Here is a 21,291-nt window from a genome sequence, read left to right on the forward strand (position 1 = left end):
ATATATGCATTGAGAGGTTCAAGTTTACACGCTAAAGAGAGCAAGCTGATTTTATGACTCGACATGAAAGAATGTGTGTGGGCTTGTCTAGGCTCGGGGCACAGTCTCCAGGTTCAGGCAAACCCATATTTTCCTTGAATTACTGTCCCAGCCCCCTACCTGCCTCTGATCTCCCTGTTCTGATCTACGACAAATAGTTGCATCTAAAAGGCGAATCTAAAGTGGCTGTATCAGTTTACATTCCCACCAACAGTGCAAGAGGGTTCCCTTTTCTCCACATCCTCTCCAGCATTTATTGTTTCTAGATTTTTTGATGATGGCCATTCTGACTGGTGTGAGATGATATCTCATTGTAGTTCTGATTTGCATTTCTCTAATGATTAATGATGTTGAGCATTCTTTCATGTGTCTGTTGGCAATCTGTATATCTTCTTTGGAGAAATGTCTATTTAGGTCTTCTGCCCATTTTTGGATTGGGTTGTTTGTTTTTTTGTTATTGAGCTGCATGAGCTGCTCGTAAATTTTGGAGATTAATCCTTTGTCAGTTGCTTCATTTGCAAATATTTTCTCCCATTCTGAGGGTTGTCTTTTGTTCTTGTTTATGGTTTCCTTTGCTGTGCAAAAGCTTTTAAGTTTCATTAGGTCCCATTTGTTTATTTTTGTTTTTATTTCCATTTCTCTAGGAGGTGGGTCAAAAAGGATCTTGCTGTGATTTATGTCATAGAGTCTTCTGCCTACGTTCTCCTCTGAGAGTTTGATAGTGTCTGGCCTTACATTTAGGTCTTTAATCCATTTTGAGTTTATTTTTGCGTATGGTGTTAGGGAGTGTTCTAATTTCATTCTTTTACATGTAGCTGTCCAGTTTTCCCAGCACCACTTATTGAAGAGGCTGTCCTTTCTCCACTGTATATTCTTGCCTCCCTTACCAAAGATAAGGTGGCCATATGTGTGTGGGTTTATCTCTGGGCTTTCTATCCTGTTCCATTGATCAATATTTCTGTTTTTGTGCTAGTACCATACTGTCTTGATTATCCTACTGGGCATATATCCTGAGAAAACCATAATTCAAAAAGAGTCATGTACCAAAATGTTCATTGCAGCTCTATTTACAATAGCCAGGACATGGAAGCATCCTAAGTGTCCAACAACAGATGAATGGATAAAGAAGATGTGGCACATATATACAATGGAATATTACTCAGCCATAAAAAGAAATGAAATTGAGTTATTTGTAGTGAGGTGGATAGACCTAGAGTCTGTCATATAGAGTGAAGTAAGTCAGAAAGAGAAAAACAAATACTGTATGCTAACACATATATATGGAATCTAAAAAAAAAAAAGGTCATAAAGAACCTAGGGGCAAGACGGGAATAAAGACGCAGACCTACTAGAGAATGGACTTGAGGATATGGGGAGGGGGAAGGGTAAGCTGTGACAAAGTGAGAGAGTGGCATGGACATATATACACTACCAAACGTAAAACAGATAGCTAGTGGGAAGCAGCCGCATAGCACAGGGAGACCAGCTCGGTGCTTTGTGACCACCTAGAGGGGTGGGATAGGGAGGGAGGGAGGAGATATGGGAACATATGTATATGTATACCTGATTCACTTTGTTATAAAACAGAAACTAACACACCATTGTAAAGCAATTATACTCCAATAAAGATGTTAAAAAAATAAAATAAAATAAAAGCAAATCCAGCTTAAAAAAATCCTGCTCCCTTCAATGGCTCCCCATTGCTCCTGGAATAAAATCCAAATCCCCTTGCCCACACCCCACGCCTGCCCCTACTAACAATTTCAGCCCCATCTCCTTCTTTGCTCCCTCCTATTTCTCAAGCTTTGGCTTAGGCTTTATGTCTTCCAGAAAGCCACTGGCTATCCATCCTCAGGCTAGGCTTAATGCACCCCACCTCCAAGGGCTCTGATAGCACTCTGGGGATACCTCTACTGTGACATTTTGCCAAACAGTGAAATAGTTTATATGCGCATCTCGAAGAATAAGCTCTAAGCTCCCCAGAAGACAAGGACTCCATCTTGTCTCCTCAGTTTCTAGAGTCCAGTACAATGCCTGGTCTATGAAAAGTGCTCTGACATCTCACAGTTGAAATTCTGTGTTTTTAATATCATCTATGTGTCAATGGCTCCCAAAGTTTTCTCCCCAGTCCAGGCTTCTTTCCCAAATTCCAGACTCATATATCCAGCTACCTACTTTCCATCTCCACTGAGATATCTAATAGATATCTTAGTTCAAAATCAAACTCCCCATTCCTTCCTTATCCCCAAGTCTGTTCCACCTGCAGCCTTCCCATCTCCACTGGTGGCAACTCCATCCTTCCAGTGGCTTGGGTAATAGCCTTGAAGTCACCCTTGATTCCTCTCTTTCTCTCCCAGGCCACATGTAATGTGTTAGAAAATCCTGTTGGCTCTATCTTTAAAATACATTCAGAATCCAGCCACCTCTCTCCACCGCCGCTGCCACATCCCGGGTGAGTCAGCACTGTCTCTCTGCTGGGTCACTGCAGTGGGCTCGCAACTGGTTTCCCTGCTTTTACCCTTTCCTCCCTCTGTCTATTCTCCACAGAGCAGCAAGAATCAATCTTTCAAAATAATGTCAGAAAATTATCACTTGTCTTCTCAAAACGCTGCAGTGGCTTTTCATTTCATTCAGAGTAAAAGCCAAAGTCCCTATAATGACTATAAGGCACTATACGATCAGGCCCCCTTTATTTCTCCAATTGCACCTTCTATTACTTTTCTTTCTTGTTCACTGGACTCACACCACACTTGACCTCCTTGTACATGCCAGATATATTATTCCCTTGATCTTGACTCTTTTCCTCCAGATACTTTCCAGCATGTCTCTGCTCAAATCTCATATTCTAATTAAAGACTGCCCTTCCAGCCTGTTTAATACTGGAACTCCTTCACCTCATGTCTCTGGAATATACCATCTCCCTTCCTTGCGCTTCTCTTTCATTTCCCATGGTACTTACTTGTGGAAGACTGTATTATCCACAGATTATATTTTCCACTACTCCTGTTCCGTATTCTCTCTTAGAATCTTGCAGCTACACCTCCCTTCATCAAGAGATGGAGTCTAATTCCCCTCCCCCAGAATGTAGGCAGTTATTGTTTGCGTATAACGAATATAAGGTGGTTGGAGTGATGCTGTGTGGCGTCCAACTGTAGGTAACAAGGGGTTACGCACTTTCCACCTTGTTAGCTAGCGGGCTCACCGGCAGAGCTCTGCACCACCATGTAAGAAGTTCAGCGATCCCGAGGCAACCATGCTGTGTGGAAGCCCAGGCCACCGGAAGAGGCTGAGTGTAGGTGTTCCAGCTGGCAATCCCAGCTGAGATCCCAGCTGTTAGCTATCTGAGTGAAGACACTTTCAGATCTTCAGTCCCAAGCCTTAGAGCATTCCCAGTCAAGGCTTTAGACATCATGGAAGAGAGACAGACTATCCCTGTTGTACCCTGTCCAAATGCCTGACCCACAGAATCAGTGAGCACGATAAACTGGCTGTTCTACGTCACTAAGATCTGGGGTAGCTTGTAACACAGCAAACAGTGTTTTTCACTGTCTAACATACTATATTATTTACTAACATATTACATTAGGTAAGTTATTGTCAAATAACTTCCTTATTTTTAAGTCTATTGTTTATCTTGGGTTTCCTCTGCTAGAATACAAGCTTCACAAGGGCATGTATCTTTGTCCATTTTTGCTCTCTGTCGTATCCCAAATACCTCGAACAGTTCTTAGAAATAGTAACTACTCAGTAAATATTTAATGAGCAAATTTGTAAGTGATTGTACAACTTAAGTGAATTTTAGAAGACACAGCTTGCTATAGCTGAGAGGTCCCTTATATGTCAACTTGTCAAACCCACTAATTTGCATGAAAAAAATGATCAGGGTAGGCGAGTGACAGGTAACGGAGCACATGGCATGTGGGTTTGATAGTAGGATTGAAGACCCAGGAATCATATATCTACATTAGGAAACAGTCTTCCAGTAGATTTGTGATTCTTTGTTCAGTATGTAGATTCCAGACATCACAGGAGGCTTGATGATCAAAGCAATATCCAGCTATAGTCTAAGGAAGTGGAAAGACACCTATGAAGTAATGTCTTCCAATTAACCTCTAGTTAATCAGGAAATGCTGTTAACTAGAAGCTAAGTATTCAAGCTAACTGATCAATATAACTTGAACTAACTGAGGGCAAGTCTCGTCTACTTAATGGTATTTATGGTTGAAGTGCAAATGATGGGACAACATTTATTGTTTTCTCTCTCATTATAAAAGCAGTTCATTTCCATGCTAGAAAATTTGGAAAATGTAAAAAGGCACAAAAAAAAAAAAAAGAAAAAAAAAATCAATCCAAATCCCACCACATAAGTATGGATACCTTTAAAAGATATAATTCTGGAAGGAAATGCACCAAAGTCGTCCAATGTATTTGTATTTCTGTTTTCAAATCTTAGATCGCAAGTTCTTAGAACAGTGTTTCTCAGGCTTTGACTACTTGGCCCCCTTTCTGATAAGCCACACATGTCCCTTAATGCTATTTGAAACTTTAAAACAAATTAAATATTATGACTAATAACTTATTAAACCTTCACGATATTGAATATGACTTTACAAACAACACACCTTCTCCTGACATTCACTCACCACACAGGTCTACACAAGTGAGTGTGAGCACACACACATGCCCCCCCCGCCATACTTTAACGGGTTGGGATTGAGGCTGGAGAGCGATGGGCCCCAGGCTGAGCAGCTGCAAACAGTCTCCTGTAGACACTTCGAAATAAAGATAATGACAGGAGCAGAGCCCTGCTTGAGTAAAAGATAAGGCGAGCACATTTTTCTCATTCCTATGGTCAAGGAGACATCCTAGACCACACATGTTCAGAAAAGATACTCAGGGGTCAAAGGTGAGAGGGGGCGCCAGCCCATAATATGTCCCGCCAACCTCCCAGAAACTCTCGCGCTAGAATTTATCTTGGTTGAAAGATGTGCGTGCACATCGGGCAGGGCCCTGAGTCAGGCCAAATATGGGCACGAGCAAGATGACTGGCCAGAGGGAACGTGGAAAACTGCCCCCACATAAGCAATTTTAGCCACACCCCCTACTGGGCACGACTCACTCTGAGTCTGCCTGTGTGTACTTCCACACGTACTTTGCTTCTAATAAACATTTTATCTGCTTCATAATCTCTGTCTCTTTGCTGAATTCTTTTTTCAAAGAAGACAAGGACCGAGGTCCAGCCGCTGGACCCCACGGCCCGCTGAGACCAGGATCATTTAACCAACCTCCTAGGAAATAAGGCCCAGGGATGTGAGGTGATGAGACCGTCACCTGCAATTCTTATCTCAGTATCCTCCCAAAATTTATAGATTGAGTATATGAAAAATACTATTTTTTTTTTCTTTTTTTTTTTGTGGTACGTGGGCCTCTCACTGTTGTGGCCTCTCCCGTTGCGGAGCACAGGCTCCGGACGCACAGGCTCAGCGGCCATGGCTCACGGGCCCAGCCGCTCCGCGGCACGTGGGATCTTCCCGGACTGGGGCACGAACCCGTGTCCCCTGCATCGGCAGGCAGACTCTCAACCACTGCGCCGCCAGGGAAGCCTGAAAAATACTATTTTACTTAGACCGTATTTGAAATTAACTGCTGGGGACAGGAATAAAGACACAGATGTAGAGAATGGACTTGAGGACATGGGGAGGGGGAAGGGTAAACTGGGACGAAGTGAGAGAGTGGCATGGACATATATACACTACCAAATGTAAAATAGGTAGCTAGTGGGAAGCAGCTTCATAGCACAGGGAGATCAGCTCTGTGCTTTGTGACCACCTAGAGGGGTGGGAGGGAGATGCAAGAGGGAGGGTATCTGGGGATATATGTATACGTATAGCTGATTCACTTTGTAATACAGCAGAAACTAACACACCATTGTAAAGCAATGACACTCCAATAAAGATGTTAAAACAAAAACAGAACAAAACAAAACAAAAGAAGTTAACTGCTGGTTCTCCTGAGCTGGTAATTACTCATGATCATTGACATAAACGTTTTTGTTCACATAACTGCGTCAAACCGTTCTCCTTGCTACCATGTTTTATACTCTCAAAGTTTTAGGACCAGACAGGCCCTTAGTAATCACCTATCCAAACTCTTCATTCAACTGATAAAGAACTTCAAAACTCAGGTAGCAAAACGACAGGCCGCACAGCTTGTTGTACTGGAATCTGGATGTCTGGACACCCCCTACCACCAAATTTAGCACAATTTCATGACCTCACACAACTTCTGAAATATTGCCTTGTGAGCTCTTTCTCAGAATACAGCCTGAGAGATAAGCTTAGTCTGCAGTATCAAGAGTTCCAAATGTGTGGCATCTGAGCCGATGCAGTTTCACACACACAGTGAAGCTGAACCTAGCACACCTGGGCCACAGGATGCATGTGAGAAAAAACCACCACCACCACCACCACCACCACACAGCCTAGTGCAACTAACTCAGAGCCTGGCACACAGCAAATGCTCAGAAGATATTTTGGGAAGGATGGAGGAGAGGTAGAGAGAGGAAAGGAAAAGAGAAGAAAGAGATGCTCGGTTCCAAAGCCGCCCGCAGCTGGATTCCGACAGGCTCAGGAGGGATGCAAAATCCCTCTTGGGGGTCAGGCGCTCTCTAGTGCAGGAAAACATCTTAATGAGTTTTTCCTTCTACCTTTTGTTTGTAAAAGGTGAGGCCTAAAGGGCAAGGAGTGAAACAAAAGGAGTGAGATAAAGATAGCTATAACTGTTCTGCATAATAAAGTAGAGGGAGCGGAGTTCTTTTCCTGGCTGCTATAAAAAGGAGGAGAAAAAAAAAAGAAAATTTTAGGACACTAAAAGGAACTTTTGGGAAGGAAGTGGATAGAGACCTGTCTGGTGACCAGAACCTCACCTCAGGAGGACTTGTATTCAGGTACTTCCTGTACTTGGCTGCAATCCTTCTGTGATTCCCTAAACCTTAGTAACAAATGCTACTCACGAATCCTTGGCATTAGAGACTCGCTGGGGAGGAAGGTAAGGGATGTCCAAGGCAGGGGTTGCGGAGCAGGTACCGAGAGAGGGAGGACAGCAGTTGCCAGATGCGATATTGACTTGGGGGTGTTGAAAACACAACAGAAGCATGACCGTGAGGCAAGAGGTGACCAGGAGCGAGCAGGCCTGCTGAAAACCACTGGCAGGGGTGATCTGCTGGCTTTTCTACAACATGTGGGATGGGGGCTGGAGCCCTTCTATTGATATCTTCCCATTGCAGGCAGGTGTGACTCTGAACGGATGCAGTAGGTCTGGGTGGGCCTGAGATGGTGCATTTCCAGCAGGCTCCCAGGTGGTGTTGACGCTGCTGAACCCGGGACCATACTCTGAGTACCTTTAGTACCCATGAAGCCTCTGTGCCCATCAGGCAGTTTCCCGCAGGCTGGTCTCTTACCTCATATTCCTCCTTGAACCCGTAGCCCTGGCCTCTCTTCATCTGAGTGATGTGCTGGAGCAGGTCAGCCACCCGGATGGCGGGCTGGAACTGGTCCCGGGGATAGCTCATCTCCACGGGGTCACAGGCCCGGTAGGGGTGAGTCTGGATCGTGAGGGTGGGCTGGGACAGCTCCCCACGGCTGCCATCTGCTTCAAAAAGAAGGAGGGAGAACAGACCATCACCTATAGGAGTTTTGTCCTCTGTCCTCTGTGCCTCCCCTAGGTTGACCTCAGGAGGGCAGAGGGAACTAACTCAGGACTCAGCTGATCAGGGAACTGCAGAAAGAATAAAGAAACACGGTTTCCCTGGCGTGGCGGTGGCGGTAGATTTAAACATGAAAACAACAAACAAACCAGTGACACAATAACCCTTGGTTCGTTTCTACTTCAAGGGTGCATCTTGATGGAGTAAAGACAGGGTTCCAGGTTGGCTGTCATCTCCTGCCTGTTTCTGTCCTTCCTTCAGCCTTGTCAGGGTGGTCTCAGGCAATCCAGGCCAATCCTAGAACCAGTGAGAAGCCAGGCAGGATGGATACTAGGAGCACCCTCCTGTTGAGGAAGCAGACTACCTGGAACCGTCTCTGGTGCCTGCCCGCAGGTGAGGAGAGCCTCAGGTCCCTGGAGATCAGAGCCATGTGTCTGCTTCTGGTCCATCTGCCTGCATCCCCGTGTGACCTGGTTTCTCTACTAGTTTGTTTCCTTTGGGTCATACACTGGGAAGAATTGGAGCCAGTCTTGGACCCGCAGTAGATAGCAGAGACCTTGACCCTCTCAGCTGCTCTCCAGCTATGGGCTCTGCAACAATGATCACCTTCTGCCTACTGTCTAGTTTCCCCAGAATTTAACACTCTTAATCCAGGAGTGATGCTGAACCTACCTTGCAGGTGGGGAAGCCTGAGCCTCCTCCTTCAGTCCTGACAGCTACTTCTCCCAGGCCTGGGTCCTACGCCTCATGTCCTTCATACATCTATCCTTGGTATAAGATCTATAATCTCGCCTGATAATAATCTTTAGACACACTGAGTTGTGTTAACTGCTCCCTACTAGTTGGGCCACCCTCAAAACTGATGCCTGCTTAGGTTGGAATTTGAATTCCTCTGCTCCCCTTAGACCAGTAAAACCACTTTCTTACCCTATGAACTCCCTGCCAGCCATACACTGTCAATCTTTCAGGGCCAGTTCGTCTTACCCAGAACCATTCAGGCTTGGTCTCCCCAACCTCCTCCCAAAGACATGGACAGTCTATGCTCTAGACCCTCCTGTTTGTGGCATGCAGAAGATGAGCACTGCCAGATCTGATGCGTCTCACCCAGATGTTTTCAGGCACTGCAAGGGACCAAGGCAGACCCCACGGGGCCTAGGCCACACTCGTTCCCTGGGAGTTCTAGCATACATTCCTCATTTTCTGCAACTTGTCTTTTCAAAATCCACGTATCTTTCAGCTTGTTTCTCTCTGTCGCCATAATCCATCAAACACTGACTCTGTATGTAAAAGTGAACTTTCCTCCTATGTGACAGCATGAGCAAAACTCTTCCTGGTAAGGAAGGATTGCCAACAGAAGGATCTAGAATATATAGGTTTATGCTCCAGGAAGAAGGGCCTAGGTGAGACATAAGCACAAGTTTTCTGACAAGCATGAGAAAAATACTGCTGACTTTTCTCCTGGGATTTGAGGTAACAGGTGACACGTCTTCACTGGCGTTGCTTAAACATAGAGCTGGCAAATGTAGGCACAGCTTCCCTTCTCCATCACACCCTTGTGATCAGGAGTTAGATTTACTGAGACCCCACTCTGTTCCAGGGACTCTGGTAGACACTGGAAATGCACAGAATACAGGTTTCACCCTCAAGGCTGGGTGGTCTAGTAGGGTAGACAGACAAGAAGAACCACTGGAAGCATGAGCGGAGAAGCTGGAAAAGCCAAGCACATCTAGGTAAGCGCAAGGAAGATATGATGGAATGGAGGTAGAGGGTGGAAATATGATGGGGGTAAAGCCGTGAGACACGGTGTGAGGTCAGCCTAGAAAGGTGTGAATGTCTTAAGAATCTTCAAGCCAGTGGGAAACCACTGAAGGATTTTCAGAAGACTCCTCGTTAAAGACTCATGCTATTTCTTGTAGGCGTCCCAGCTGCCATGGATCTGAGGCTTCCTTCCAGTGAATATCACTCATGGGGATGGAGAAAAAAGGAGCACTTGAGTTTGCTTCTCTAGATGCTGCACTTCACGATTCCCAGGACAGGATGAACCGGAGTCAATGCCTGGAGCTCTGTGAGTGTCTCCCACCTAAGCCACTATCATATATGGTGACAGGTATCTTCAGAGACCTACAGGCCTGGGACCTGGGCTGCCTGGGAGACCAGCTGCCTGGCAGAGATAGGCTCCTTAGGAAAGAGCATCTGACAACTTCTGTGAGATGCCAAGTATTCTCAAAACCAAACAGCTACCAATATGGGTATTTTCCTCTAAACACATTGCTAGACAGACTGTAAACTTGGTGTCAGCAAAACCAACACTGGAATGGAAAACAAACGTGTCTGAAATTTAGCAACTTGTATTGCTGTAACATTTGTAATAATGTCAGTGCTGGTGCTAATGATGCTATGAAGACTCGGAACCAAGGGAGTTTCAAGGTTTATTAATTCAACTAGTTGGACTCCCTTTTCCAATGTGTCTTACTTCACCTATTCCCTATTAACCCCTGCTAATGCAGAAGTGATGCCTTTTGTCACACCCCATTTCACCAGACTCACTATACTTAATTTTCCATCATTAGGTTTAATGAAAACCCAATTTCACAACTCACTTCTCTCAGGAACCTACAAGTAATGCTACATTTTTATCAGCCCCAATTAAAAATCGTTATGATGTTCCTTTTCGAGAGGGAGCCTTAAAACTAATGTGTGATTCTGCTGCTAACTCAACAAGGGTGCTGGAATCCACGTGCTGCTCGTAAAATGTAACTCAAACCAGCTGGCCCAGGGAGAGAACATTTTTCATTTTTCTCCTCACCAGACCCTTAATTTTCATGCCATTTCAACTGCTCATTTATAGGCCTTACATGTTTATTTATCACATAATAATATTTTGGATTTCTTTGGCACCTTTTCTATAGCTGTTGTCTAAGGCTGTGAATTCCCCCGCAATGTGTCTTGTTGCTGCCCGTGAAGGGCTGCTAGCGCGAGCAGAGGGATTATGGTGACGTGTATGAGATGCCAGGTCACCACCGTCCCTCTGATTTCCTCTTTTCTGTCTCTCTGCCAGTCACTCTTCCTTCTTCCTTGGGAACCTGGCTTTGACCTTCTCTTTCTTTTTTATCCCCCTGCTACCAAGCCATTAGAGATCTCCCACTAGCAACAGCCACATATGTCCAATCACTTGCTAGGAACTGCCACTCCAGCCCGTTAACAAATATTTACTGAGTACCTATAGTCTACAAAGCACAGTGTTAGATATAAGTACAGACAGGAGGGTGGAGGAAAGTGTGTTCAGAGGGAGATACACTGCCACAGCCCTTGCAGGAGAGAAGAGGAGATAAGATGTGCATAAACATGTCTGACAAAGGTGGAACAGATGGGCTCCAGGAGGTGGGAGGATAACGTGTTGCAGAGTTAGGCACCATGGAAACATCGCCCAAGCTTTAGGCATTCACGCCCCACTTCTGTGGTTTTTGCCATCACTGTGGACAACCTGTACCAGCCCTGTCCAATAGAACTCTCCACAATGATGGAAATGGTCTGCATCTGTGCTGTGCAATATGGTAGCCACTGAACACATGTGACTACTGAGTGTGTGAAATGCGGCTAATGTGATGGGCAAACTGCATTTTACACTTTGCTTCATTTTAATTCACTTAAATTTAAATGTACACATGTGGCTTATGGTTACTGTACTAGGAAGCACAGATCTAGAGAAAGAGACATAGAAAGGGAGAGCATTCTGCAGTTACACAGAGGGTAAAGAGGTCCAGTGGAAATATAACATGGACCACGTATGTAAATTAAAATTTTCTTATAGCAACGTTAAATAAGGTAAAAAGGAACAAGTGAAATTAATTGCAATAAGAAATTTTGTTTAACCCAATACATCGAAATGATATTTCAACATAGAGTTGGTATAAAATTATTAATGATATATTTGACGTTCTTTATTCATACTCAGGCTTTGAAATCCAATGTGTATCTTATAAAGCATTTCAACTCAGACCAGCCATATTTCCAGTGCTTAACACCACATGTGGTTAAGTGGCTATAGTATTAGACAGGGCGGGTGTACATCCAGTGCCAAATCAAGTTCTAAAGAGAGCTGACTTCGAGCTAGAGTGAACTCGAAAAGACACTGATCTAGTGTAAGACAGCTCTAGCCCAGCACTGCCCAACAGAACTTCATATGATGATGGAAGTGCTCTGTATCTGCACATTCAATATGGTAGCCACTAGTCACCTATGACTGTCAAGCACTTGAAATGTGGCTAGTGGGACTGAGGAACTGAATTTTTACTTTAACCTAATTTCAATTAATTTAAATATAAATAGCCACCTGTGACCAGTGGCTACTGCACTGAACAGTGCGTATCTATATAGTCATGTCTTCAAAGTTTCTCTTTAAATCAATTTTCAACCATTGCTTTACTTTATCTCATTAAAAATGACGGTGAAATAGAAAATCATGGGCGTGATATGCTAGCTTTGACTTGTGACCTTCGAGAAAGAGTAGATTCACATACCCCCATCGCATATCCCCTCAGGAATGTTGAACAGTGCATATCTATATAGGAATTACCTTTTCTCCCTGTCTTAAATCTGACCAACTCCATAGGGCTGAACTTGTAAAACTAACAGTTAAGTAGAATGCCATCCCACTGTGCCACATTCTACGGAACTGAAATGGACATTATACAATTGACAATTGACACAGTTATACTTCGTTACTTAAGGTAACACTGGCTCGAAGGACAAAAAAGAAATGCTTCATCTTTTCCCATTTTCTTTCCTGGGCTCAGAGAATCAAAGGCTCTAGCAAGCAAATACGGGCATCGGGCATCTCCAAGCCCTGTCTCTTCCTCGGTCCCTTTCACTGGCTAAGACAAAAGAGGGTGGATAAACACCTTTGTACCCCAGCACTCAGATTCAGTATTAGAAAAAATCTGAGATGGGAACAGTCATAGGAAAGTGCTTCTGGATTCATTTGCTCTTCCTAATAAAGAAATCAATCTTTCTCTTTGTGGAGAGGGTGTGAATTCCTTCTTCCACAGCTCTCATGACTTGGAAGGATGGTGGAAGATACATCACATAGGGATGGGGACTGTGAACCTCCGTTACTTCTCCTGCTTAAGTCACAAGAAAAGGATTCCAATCAGTTGAACAGCGAAAGCAACGACAAGAATCTGCCTTCTCTGTTTATTGGCAAACACCAGTCCCTAGAGACCTCTCCTTCTTCGAAGTTAAGGAAAACAGAAACAAAACAACACGGAGTCTCAGAAAAATCTGCGATGTGAAAAATAAGAAAAATGACACTCTGGATGCTGATAAAAATAAAATTTTCAAAAGAAAAGTAGTCAGTGTTGACTGTTTACCCAACAGCCATCCCTCACCTTCTTCCTTTCTGGCAGATCCCCAAACGAGTCTGCGTGCCCACACATTCCCCATGTGACTCAGAGGAGGATGACCCTATTCCAAGACGTAGGGGAAAATCCTGATTTTTTTAAGCCAATCAGATGTTCCTATCATCTTTGCCAATTTTCAAAAATTTTCAAAGAGCTAGGAGGGAAGGTCTACTAGGGGAGTTCTATTTTCTTCTAGGAAAGATTTCCTTACTTCTAAGAAGGCTATTCCAGGGGCTTCTGTCTCCTACTGGACATTACCATGTGTGGGTTTGATGCTTGGAACTGCTAAAGCAATCTCGCATCCAAGAAAGGATCCAGGCTAAGGGCAATGCCAACATGAGATGGCAAAGTGGAGAGCTTGAAAGGATGGGGGGCTTTAATGACATTCTTGGGCATCTCATTCAACCAATCAATGGAACCTCCTCTAACTCCTGACTTCCTGTTCTGTAAGATAACACATTAACTTATTGTTTAAGCCCATTTGATTTTTTTCTATAACCTACACAGTGGAAAACAGAAATGCATTTTAGATGGCATGAAATTCAAGAAAACATGGAAGAATAAAGAAAGTGAAAGATTAAACAATAAGAGGACAGCCTTTCCAAAATATGGATCAAGTGAAGAAGCAACTAGAGGAAAATTTGCCGAGTGAGGCAAGGAACGATGGTAAGGAAACCAAAATGGAAGAGCAGAATTTGAATGGACATTGGAATCTGTAATGAGAATAAGCAACAGGCAGAAACTTGTGGAGAATTAATTTGAGAAGCTTGTAGTGAACATATAAGGGAATGAGAACAATGAGACTCCTTTTTCCTTGGAATCGATCATCTGCTCATGTGTGTTCACGTGTGAAGGCACCAAAAAGACATTTTCAGAGAAAAAACAGACATATAAAAGATAATTGCTGTTACTAAAGAAGAGAACAGAATAAACAAAATAGATGCAATAATAAAGGGTACAATGTAAAAACAGCTTTTTGGCAGAATAAAACCCCAAAATGAACAAAATGTGAAGAGCTCTCCATGTACAATTTAAAATTAGAACAAATCTCCTGATAATGTTATTAAATATTATTGATGTAGAAATACTCAGATAAACATCTAGGCTGGAAAAAAAGGCTATCCATAAAGAAAAAGAAACAATGCTAACCATATTTTCTGTTGCCCAAATTTAAATGCCAAAAATCATTGGAACAAAATTTTTTTTTTTTTTTTTTTTGCAGTATGCGGGCCTCTTACTGTTGTGGCCTCTCCCGTTGCGGAGCACAGGCTCTGGACGCGCAGGCTTAGCAGCCATGGCTCACGGGCCCAGCCGCTCCGTGGCATGTGGGATCTTCCCGGACCGCGGCACGAACCCATGTCCCCTGCATCGGCAGGCGGACTCTGAACTACTGCACCACCAGGGAAGCCCCGGAACAAAATTTTTGAGGGAAATATGCTGTGACTCCAAAATCATACCCTGATATAAGTTGTTTTTCATTTGTGAGGCTACAGAAAGATGTTCCCTGATGCACAAAGATTCAGAAATTATACTGGCTCTGATTCTTTTCTAGAGGCTTGGGGAGGTGGGGAAACAAGGAAAAAAGTTTTTAGTTAAAAAAAATAAAAAACTCCCACAAGATCGGAAGAAACTGTATTTTAAAAGAACTGATTTGTTACACACCAAAATCAGTTAAACATAGACATGAGTATTAAAATCAAAATAAATGTGAGTTGAAACACAATGAACTAAAAAAAAGGATTGTTAATGAGAAACTATGTAAAAACATCTAACATAAAAATACTTGATTAAATTCTGAAATGCTACTAACAAAAACGAGGAAATGGGTGACTGATGAATCACTAGAAAAAAAATCAACTGCTTCACCTTTTATAATAGACAGTCAATATATACTATTTTAATCTTGCTCTTAAGTAAAGGATCTAATTTCAAGCATGTGTGTGCATATCTGTGTGTGTGTGCACATGTGTGTATGCACACTCTTAGGTTAAAGGTATCAATTAGTAGAATAAAAAGAAGGGTTTATAGTTTTCAAATAGTTAGAGGCAGTAAACAAAGGAAACTCTGGACCCCTACCACATTTTGGTCTGGGGTCTGCATTTGTGCTCTGCGTGTGACAGAGCAACTGCAAACCTAGAAATCAACATACAAAATCCATGTAATACCACAGAAAATCTTCCTGTCCTGACAAGCAAATGAGAACCACTCTATAGAGCTATTTTCATAATCCAAGACATGTTAATTCCCACAGAACAAAACCGCCTCCACTAAAGATGAATTCAGAGCGGAAAAATAAAATGTAAAGAAAGACAAGCCACGTGGGCAAGCTTATCCCCACAAGGGAGAGTCAGCAGACATGATACCCAGAGAGATATGCCTGCCAAGGATTGAAAATAATGAAACTGTCTAAGAGACAATAAAATAAATACACTTAGATTGATTAAAGAGACTATGGAAGGACTGTGAACCACAGCAGTAAGGCAACACATCATGGAAAAAGGATGAGTGACTTTGCAAAATAAAAATTTAACTTCTAGAGATGAAAAATATAGTCACTGAAAGTAGAAAGTAAGTAGATAAATATAAGAACAAATGATAATGGGACATAATAGAAGTTAAGGACACAACAGAGAAGCTGAAGAAAAACAAAAGCTGGCTCTTTCCTTCGAAAACACTGATAAATTAGACAAACCTCTGCCAAAAATGATTAAGAAAAAAGACACGTAAACCACTTCACAATTTCTAGAAACGGGTAGAACACTTTTATCACATGCTTGGATTGGCGAGTGAGTAACTGATTGGGAAAACCACGAAACACATCTGAAGACTCTGATGGATGTGGCCAGGGTCAGAAGTTACCTTCCAGCCCTTTACCAGAGCACCAGCTTTTTGTTAAAGTTTTATTTTGAGATAATTGTAGATTTACATGCAGTCATAAGAAATAACTTAGAGAGGCCCCATATACCCTTCAGTCAGTTTTCCCCAAGTTACCATCTTACATAACTCTTACACAGCATCACAATCAGGAAATTGACATGAACACACTCCACTGAACTTACTTGTATTTCACCAGTTTTACGTGCACCTGTGCGTGTGTGTTCACAGCTGTATGTAATTTAATCACAGGTGTAGATTCCCGTGACCACCACAGCCAAGATGCAGAAGTACTTCCAGCCCAAGGATCCCTCACGTAACAAAACACTGGCCTTTGAGTTTCTCTGGGCTGGTTCCTGGACTCTGCGTGACTGTAGCAATAATGAAAAAAAGTGTCTCTCAGTGAAACCCTGTGGTCTACTAGAGCCCCATAAACTGGGCCCCATCTTTCCTGAGGCTCCTCTAATCCAGGGGTCCACAGGGTGGCCACTGCTTGATTTTAGAGGGTGTCATTCATGTTATGGCCTTGCTTTTGTGACTCACGCCCTTTTGGTTAGGAGCCATCAGTCTGTACTTGTTTAAGTGACCAGTTGTAGGGATCGTTGTTTTTATTTTAGGTAGATCATAATGTGGAAAGTTTCATGCATGTGGTATCCAGGGGGAGGAATAAGTGAATTATTAGTCTGTGCACTTAGTGACCTAAGAGCTGAGCCAGAGTTAGGAAGGGAGACCTCTGTTCAGAGTGTCTTCTGTGGGTCAGGAGTGAATTGGACCCTCATGGGGGGTTTTGTGTGCGTGTGTGTGTGTGTGTGTGCACACGCACGTGCAATGCTCAGCAAGCACTTGAGTTTTCCCTCACCTCTGCTGCAGCCAGAGGTAGATGGTTTTTATCTGTTTGATAAAATAGATGTCTACATGACAGACTCTAGGCCCATCCACCTCACCACAAATAAATCAATTTCGTTTCTTTTTATGGCTGAGTAGTATTCCATTGTATATATGTGCCACAGCTTCTGTCATACAGAGCAAAGTAAGTCAGAAAGAGAAAAACAAATACCGTATGCTAACACATATATATGGAATCTAAGAAAAAAAAAAAAAAACGTCATGAAGAACCTAGGGGTAAGACAGGAATAAAGACACAGACCTACTACAGAATGGACTTGAGGACACGGGAAGGGGGAAGGGTAAGCTGGGACAAAGTGAGAGAGTGGCATGGACATATATACACTACCAAACGTAAAATAGATAGCTAGTGGGAAGCAGCCGCGTAGCACAGGGAGATCAGCTCGGTGGTTTGTGACCACCTAGAGGGGTGGGATAGGGAGGGTGGGAGGGAGGGAGACGCAAGAGGGAAGAGATATGGGAACATATGTGTATGTATAACTGATTCACTTTGTTATAAAGCAGAAACTAACACACCATTGTAAAGCAATTATACTCCAATAAAGATATTAAAAAAAACAGACTTCTAGGTATGATTGTGCTTGAAGAAAGGATTTCACTGTTAAAAAAAAAAAGACTTTGAAAGTCTTTTTTATTTTTCATTTTGTCACAATTTCATGAAAATCAGCGGGAAAACAAGACAGCAAAAGTGCTGATACCAGGGTTCACAGCATAGGTTTTATAAACTTAATTCAAACAAAAATGAAGATCACTTGGCGAGCCAGAAGCAACAGACCTGTAGCAACAAGAGGATGCTTTTTGGTCTTAACTGCTCAGTGATCAAACTAGGAAAGGAGAGAACAAAGCTGAGGGGTACGTATGGGATCTTGGAAATATACTGCTGAACCACAAAGGAGAAGGGGTATAATGCTGAACTTTTAAAATGTTTCAGCTCACCAGAAACACAAACTCTTTTTTGTAACGTCGAAGTCCAGTGTTTAATTATTGCATAGTCACCATCCACTTGCACTTCTGTTTGAAGTAACGGACTATCTGAACTTCGATGAGTAGAAAAATACCCCATAAATAGGCAGTGATACATGTGCCTGAAGAATTTTGTAAACAGATGATAAGGTATGGTACAAATTGTGGCTGGTAAGGAATGGCTTCCTGGGGATTATACTGCTTATCAGATGAGAATGAAGTATATTAAGAAGAAAATGGAGTTTACACAATGTTATCATCGTGAAGTTATTTAATACTATTAGTAGAAAAGTCTGTATATGGCTGTTCGTGTTAGTATAGATAGGATATTCCAAAGAACGTAAAGGAACATGTCCTGCTTAGTAAGTTACTTGAAGCAGAAATAATAAAGAAAAGTAAGTTGTATGGTTTTGATATTCTTGCAAGCAGGAAACAGAGGGATTCTAGGGTGGCTTCTGAGAGAGAGTTGGACAGGGGGGATGACAGGTTGTGTGGGGAAGGGTGTGTTTCTGTCAGACTGAAGGTTACAGCTTTGTTGTGACTCCAGCTTGGGCAGGGCATGATCTGGAATTTCTCCCTCGTTTCAGAGTTGTGCTCACACTAAAAACAACCAGCCCAGCATTTTGTGTTGTGCATATGTATCACTGCACTCTGAGACCCACGTCCTCATAGGAAGGTACGTGATGGAAGGGAAAAAAAAGTAAATAATGCCTCACATCGAAAACGTTTCCTCTCCCTCATCTGTCAAAATCATAGTAAGACAAAGGTATGCAAAACAGTTGCAGAGTGATACTTAGCTAAGCTAGAAAAACTCAATTTTGTCAGGTTTTACAGTCTTCAGCCTGACAGGTGACTTTGTCTTTTGTTCATGTATACGAAAGAGAAAATGAAATGCTAAACTTGTCTGGGAAAGGGAGAGGAAATTGAAATGTGCAACAGCTGTTTGAAACGCGTTTGCCATTATCCTGGATGGAGAGAAGCCTGCTTTCTTCATTTCAAACTACGCCCTGGATACTTAAGCAGAGTGTGTGGATATAATAAGCTACAAAGACAACAGAACATTAATAGAGTGGAAACAACACAGTCTTGGAGTTATAAGACTTGAGTTTTCATCCTCGTTTTGCCACTAAATTGTCTTGCACAATTACTTTCACCTTCTGGATCTTAACTTTAAAATTATGAAGTTGAATTAGACCACTCCTTCTCAACTTTCAATATACACGCTGGAGACAGTTTAAAATGCATATTCTAATTCAGTGAGTCTGGAATGTGATCCGAGAGTCTGCATTTGTAACAAGCTCCCAGGTGACGGAGATGCTGCTGGTCCGTGGACCTGCGCTTTGAGTGGTAGGAGATTAGATGGTCTTTAAGGGAGCTTCCAGTTAAGAAATACAATTTGTTCATTAATGGTCCTGGAGTTACTCAATAAGGCAAGCACTGTCCTTTCTGCTTCTAGTGAATGAATGAGGTAGTACACCTTAGTACTGTTCGAAACCAACCAAACAAAAACATTCAAGCAACCAATGCTGCTGGCCTTTACTCTGGGAAGGACAGATACCTAACACTCTCATAAGAACTGATAAAGCTGTGTGTGCACATCAAGGGTTAGCCTGGCAGACCCTCAGCTGTTGAATTACAGAAGTTGACTGCAATGGCAACCTACTGTGTTTTATGTAGTGGATCCCAAACCATTGGGCCATACAAGAGTCACTCAGGGAACATGTTAAATATAGATTTCTTCCCTAGACCTAAGGACTTAGTAGCTTTAGTTTGGGGCCAGTCATGTTTGGGAACTATTGTTACAACCATTTACTGGGGGTCAGGGCAGTGACTGGGGGCCAGAAAGGGGAATTTTGACTCAATTCCTGATTGAAACATAGTAAAGAAGATCAATCCTACAGGCCTGCTGCTCACCAACTTCTCCAGAATTCCTGTGGCTTCTTCTCATGGTAATAAAGGTGTGCAGGTCATAAGGGAATCATTGTTATAGAGAAACTGCCTCTGAATAGTAGCACTTGTGGGATGTCAATGCTTTAAGGACCCCTGAAAGTTGCAGTGAGAGATCTTAACTACAGTTCCCATTCTTTTTTGGTTATAGAAATGCAACAGAAGAACCAAGGTTAAATCCCGGCTCTACTACTTATTAACCAAAAAGCTTCTGGTAAATTCTTATACCATATCACATATTAAGCCATGCATTAATGATCTATCACTACTTAACAAACCACCCCCAAATCAGCAACTTAAAATAACAAACATTTACTATCTTACAGCTTCTGTAGGTCGGAAACCTGAGTGCCGCTTCCACGGGTACCTCTAGCTCTAGGTCTTTCATGAACCTGCACGCACGCTGTCAGATGTGACTGTGGTTGCATGTGAAGACTCATCTGGGGGGAAGAATCTGATTCCAAGTTCACTCATGCGGTCACTAGCAAACTTATTTTCTCATGGGTTATTGGAGTAACCACGGCCAGTGGGTCTCCCCATAGGGCAACTCATAACATGGCAGCTGGCTTCCCATGGAGCAAGCAAATGAGAAAGAGAGAGAAAGCGAGCAGCCCGGATGGAAGCCCCAGACTTTTTATAACGTAATCTTGAAAGTGACACCTCAATACTTTGTTACATTCTATTCGTTAGATGCCAGTCAGTAGATCCAGCCTGCATTCAGAGGAAGGGATAATACAAGGATGTGTGAAAGGAGGCAGGAGTCATAGGGGCCGTCTCAGAAGCTGCCAATTACAAACCCCAATGTCACCCCACAATGCTTTTGTGAGAGCCCGAAGAAATAATGTCAATAAAAGAGCATTTATATATGTTACAGCAACATACACATATGGGTATACGTATTATAATAACTTATCCCAAGGGGTCCAATCAAAACCCTCCAGCTACTTTTATTTAGCTTTCATTAGCACTCAGTTAATGAAAGTTCTTTAATTCATGAAAGGTTCTAAACTACCCTCTCTACACTTTTCCAAAGATTTTTCCAATACCTGATACTTCACGGGAAATAAATGATTTAATTTTCCTTACAACATGAATTGCCACTGACAACAGTCTTTAATCGCTGAAGAGTTAACAGTGCACTTTGAATAGCCTTACGCAGATAAAACATTCATTCCCTAAGTAAATGAATTAGCCACATAATTGACAGTCGATTCCAGTAATAAAACACTAATTAAGTGATTCTGCTAAGTAAAAAGTGCAATGTGATGAATTTGCTAAACAATGGCCTAACTAATAAATTTTCATGTTAAATAAATGACTTAGAATGGTGACTAAATGCTCACCATGTTTAGGGGCAGTTGAAAATGCAATGGTGCTTTTAGAAAACAATGACAGAAGTGATCCTGCCAGCTAACACCCTTAACAACATTACACTGGGTTCCTTGCCAAGCAGGGACC

General features: G+C 42.6%; 1 protein-coding gene across 2 annotated transcripts in view; it reads right to left on the minus strand.

The window, feature by feature from the left end:
- PTPRT (protein tyrosine phosphatase receptor type T) overlaps nt 1-21,291 on the minus strand; it is a 1,098,787-nt gene that overhangs the window by 88,311 nt on the left and 989,185 nt on the right. For both annotated transcript variants that reach the window (XM_033841064.2, XM_033841065.2), the window contains one exon: nt 7,499-7,689. In XM_033841064.2, the coding sequence (XP_033696955.1) occupies nt 7,499-7,689 (191 nt within the window). The remainder of the gene's footprint in view (nt 1-7,498; nt 7,690-21,291) is intronic.

The sequence above is a fragment of the Tursiops truncatus genome, chromosome 15 (genome assembly GCF_011762595.2).
Source record: "Tursiops truncatus isolate mTurTru1 chromosome 15, mTurTru1.mat.Y, whole genome shotgun sequence".
In the NCBI taxonomy this organism is placed as follows: Eukaryota; Metazoa; Chordata; class Mammalia; order Artiodactyla; family Delphinidae; genus Tursiops; species Tursiops truncatus.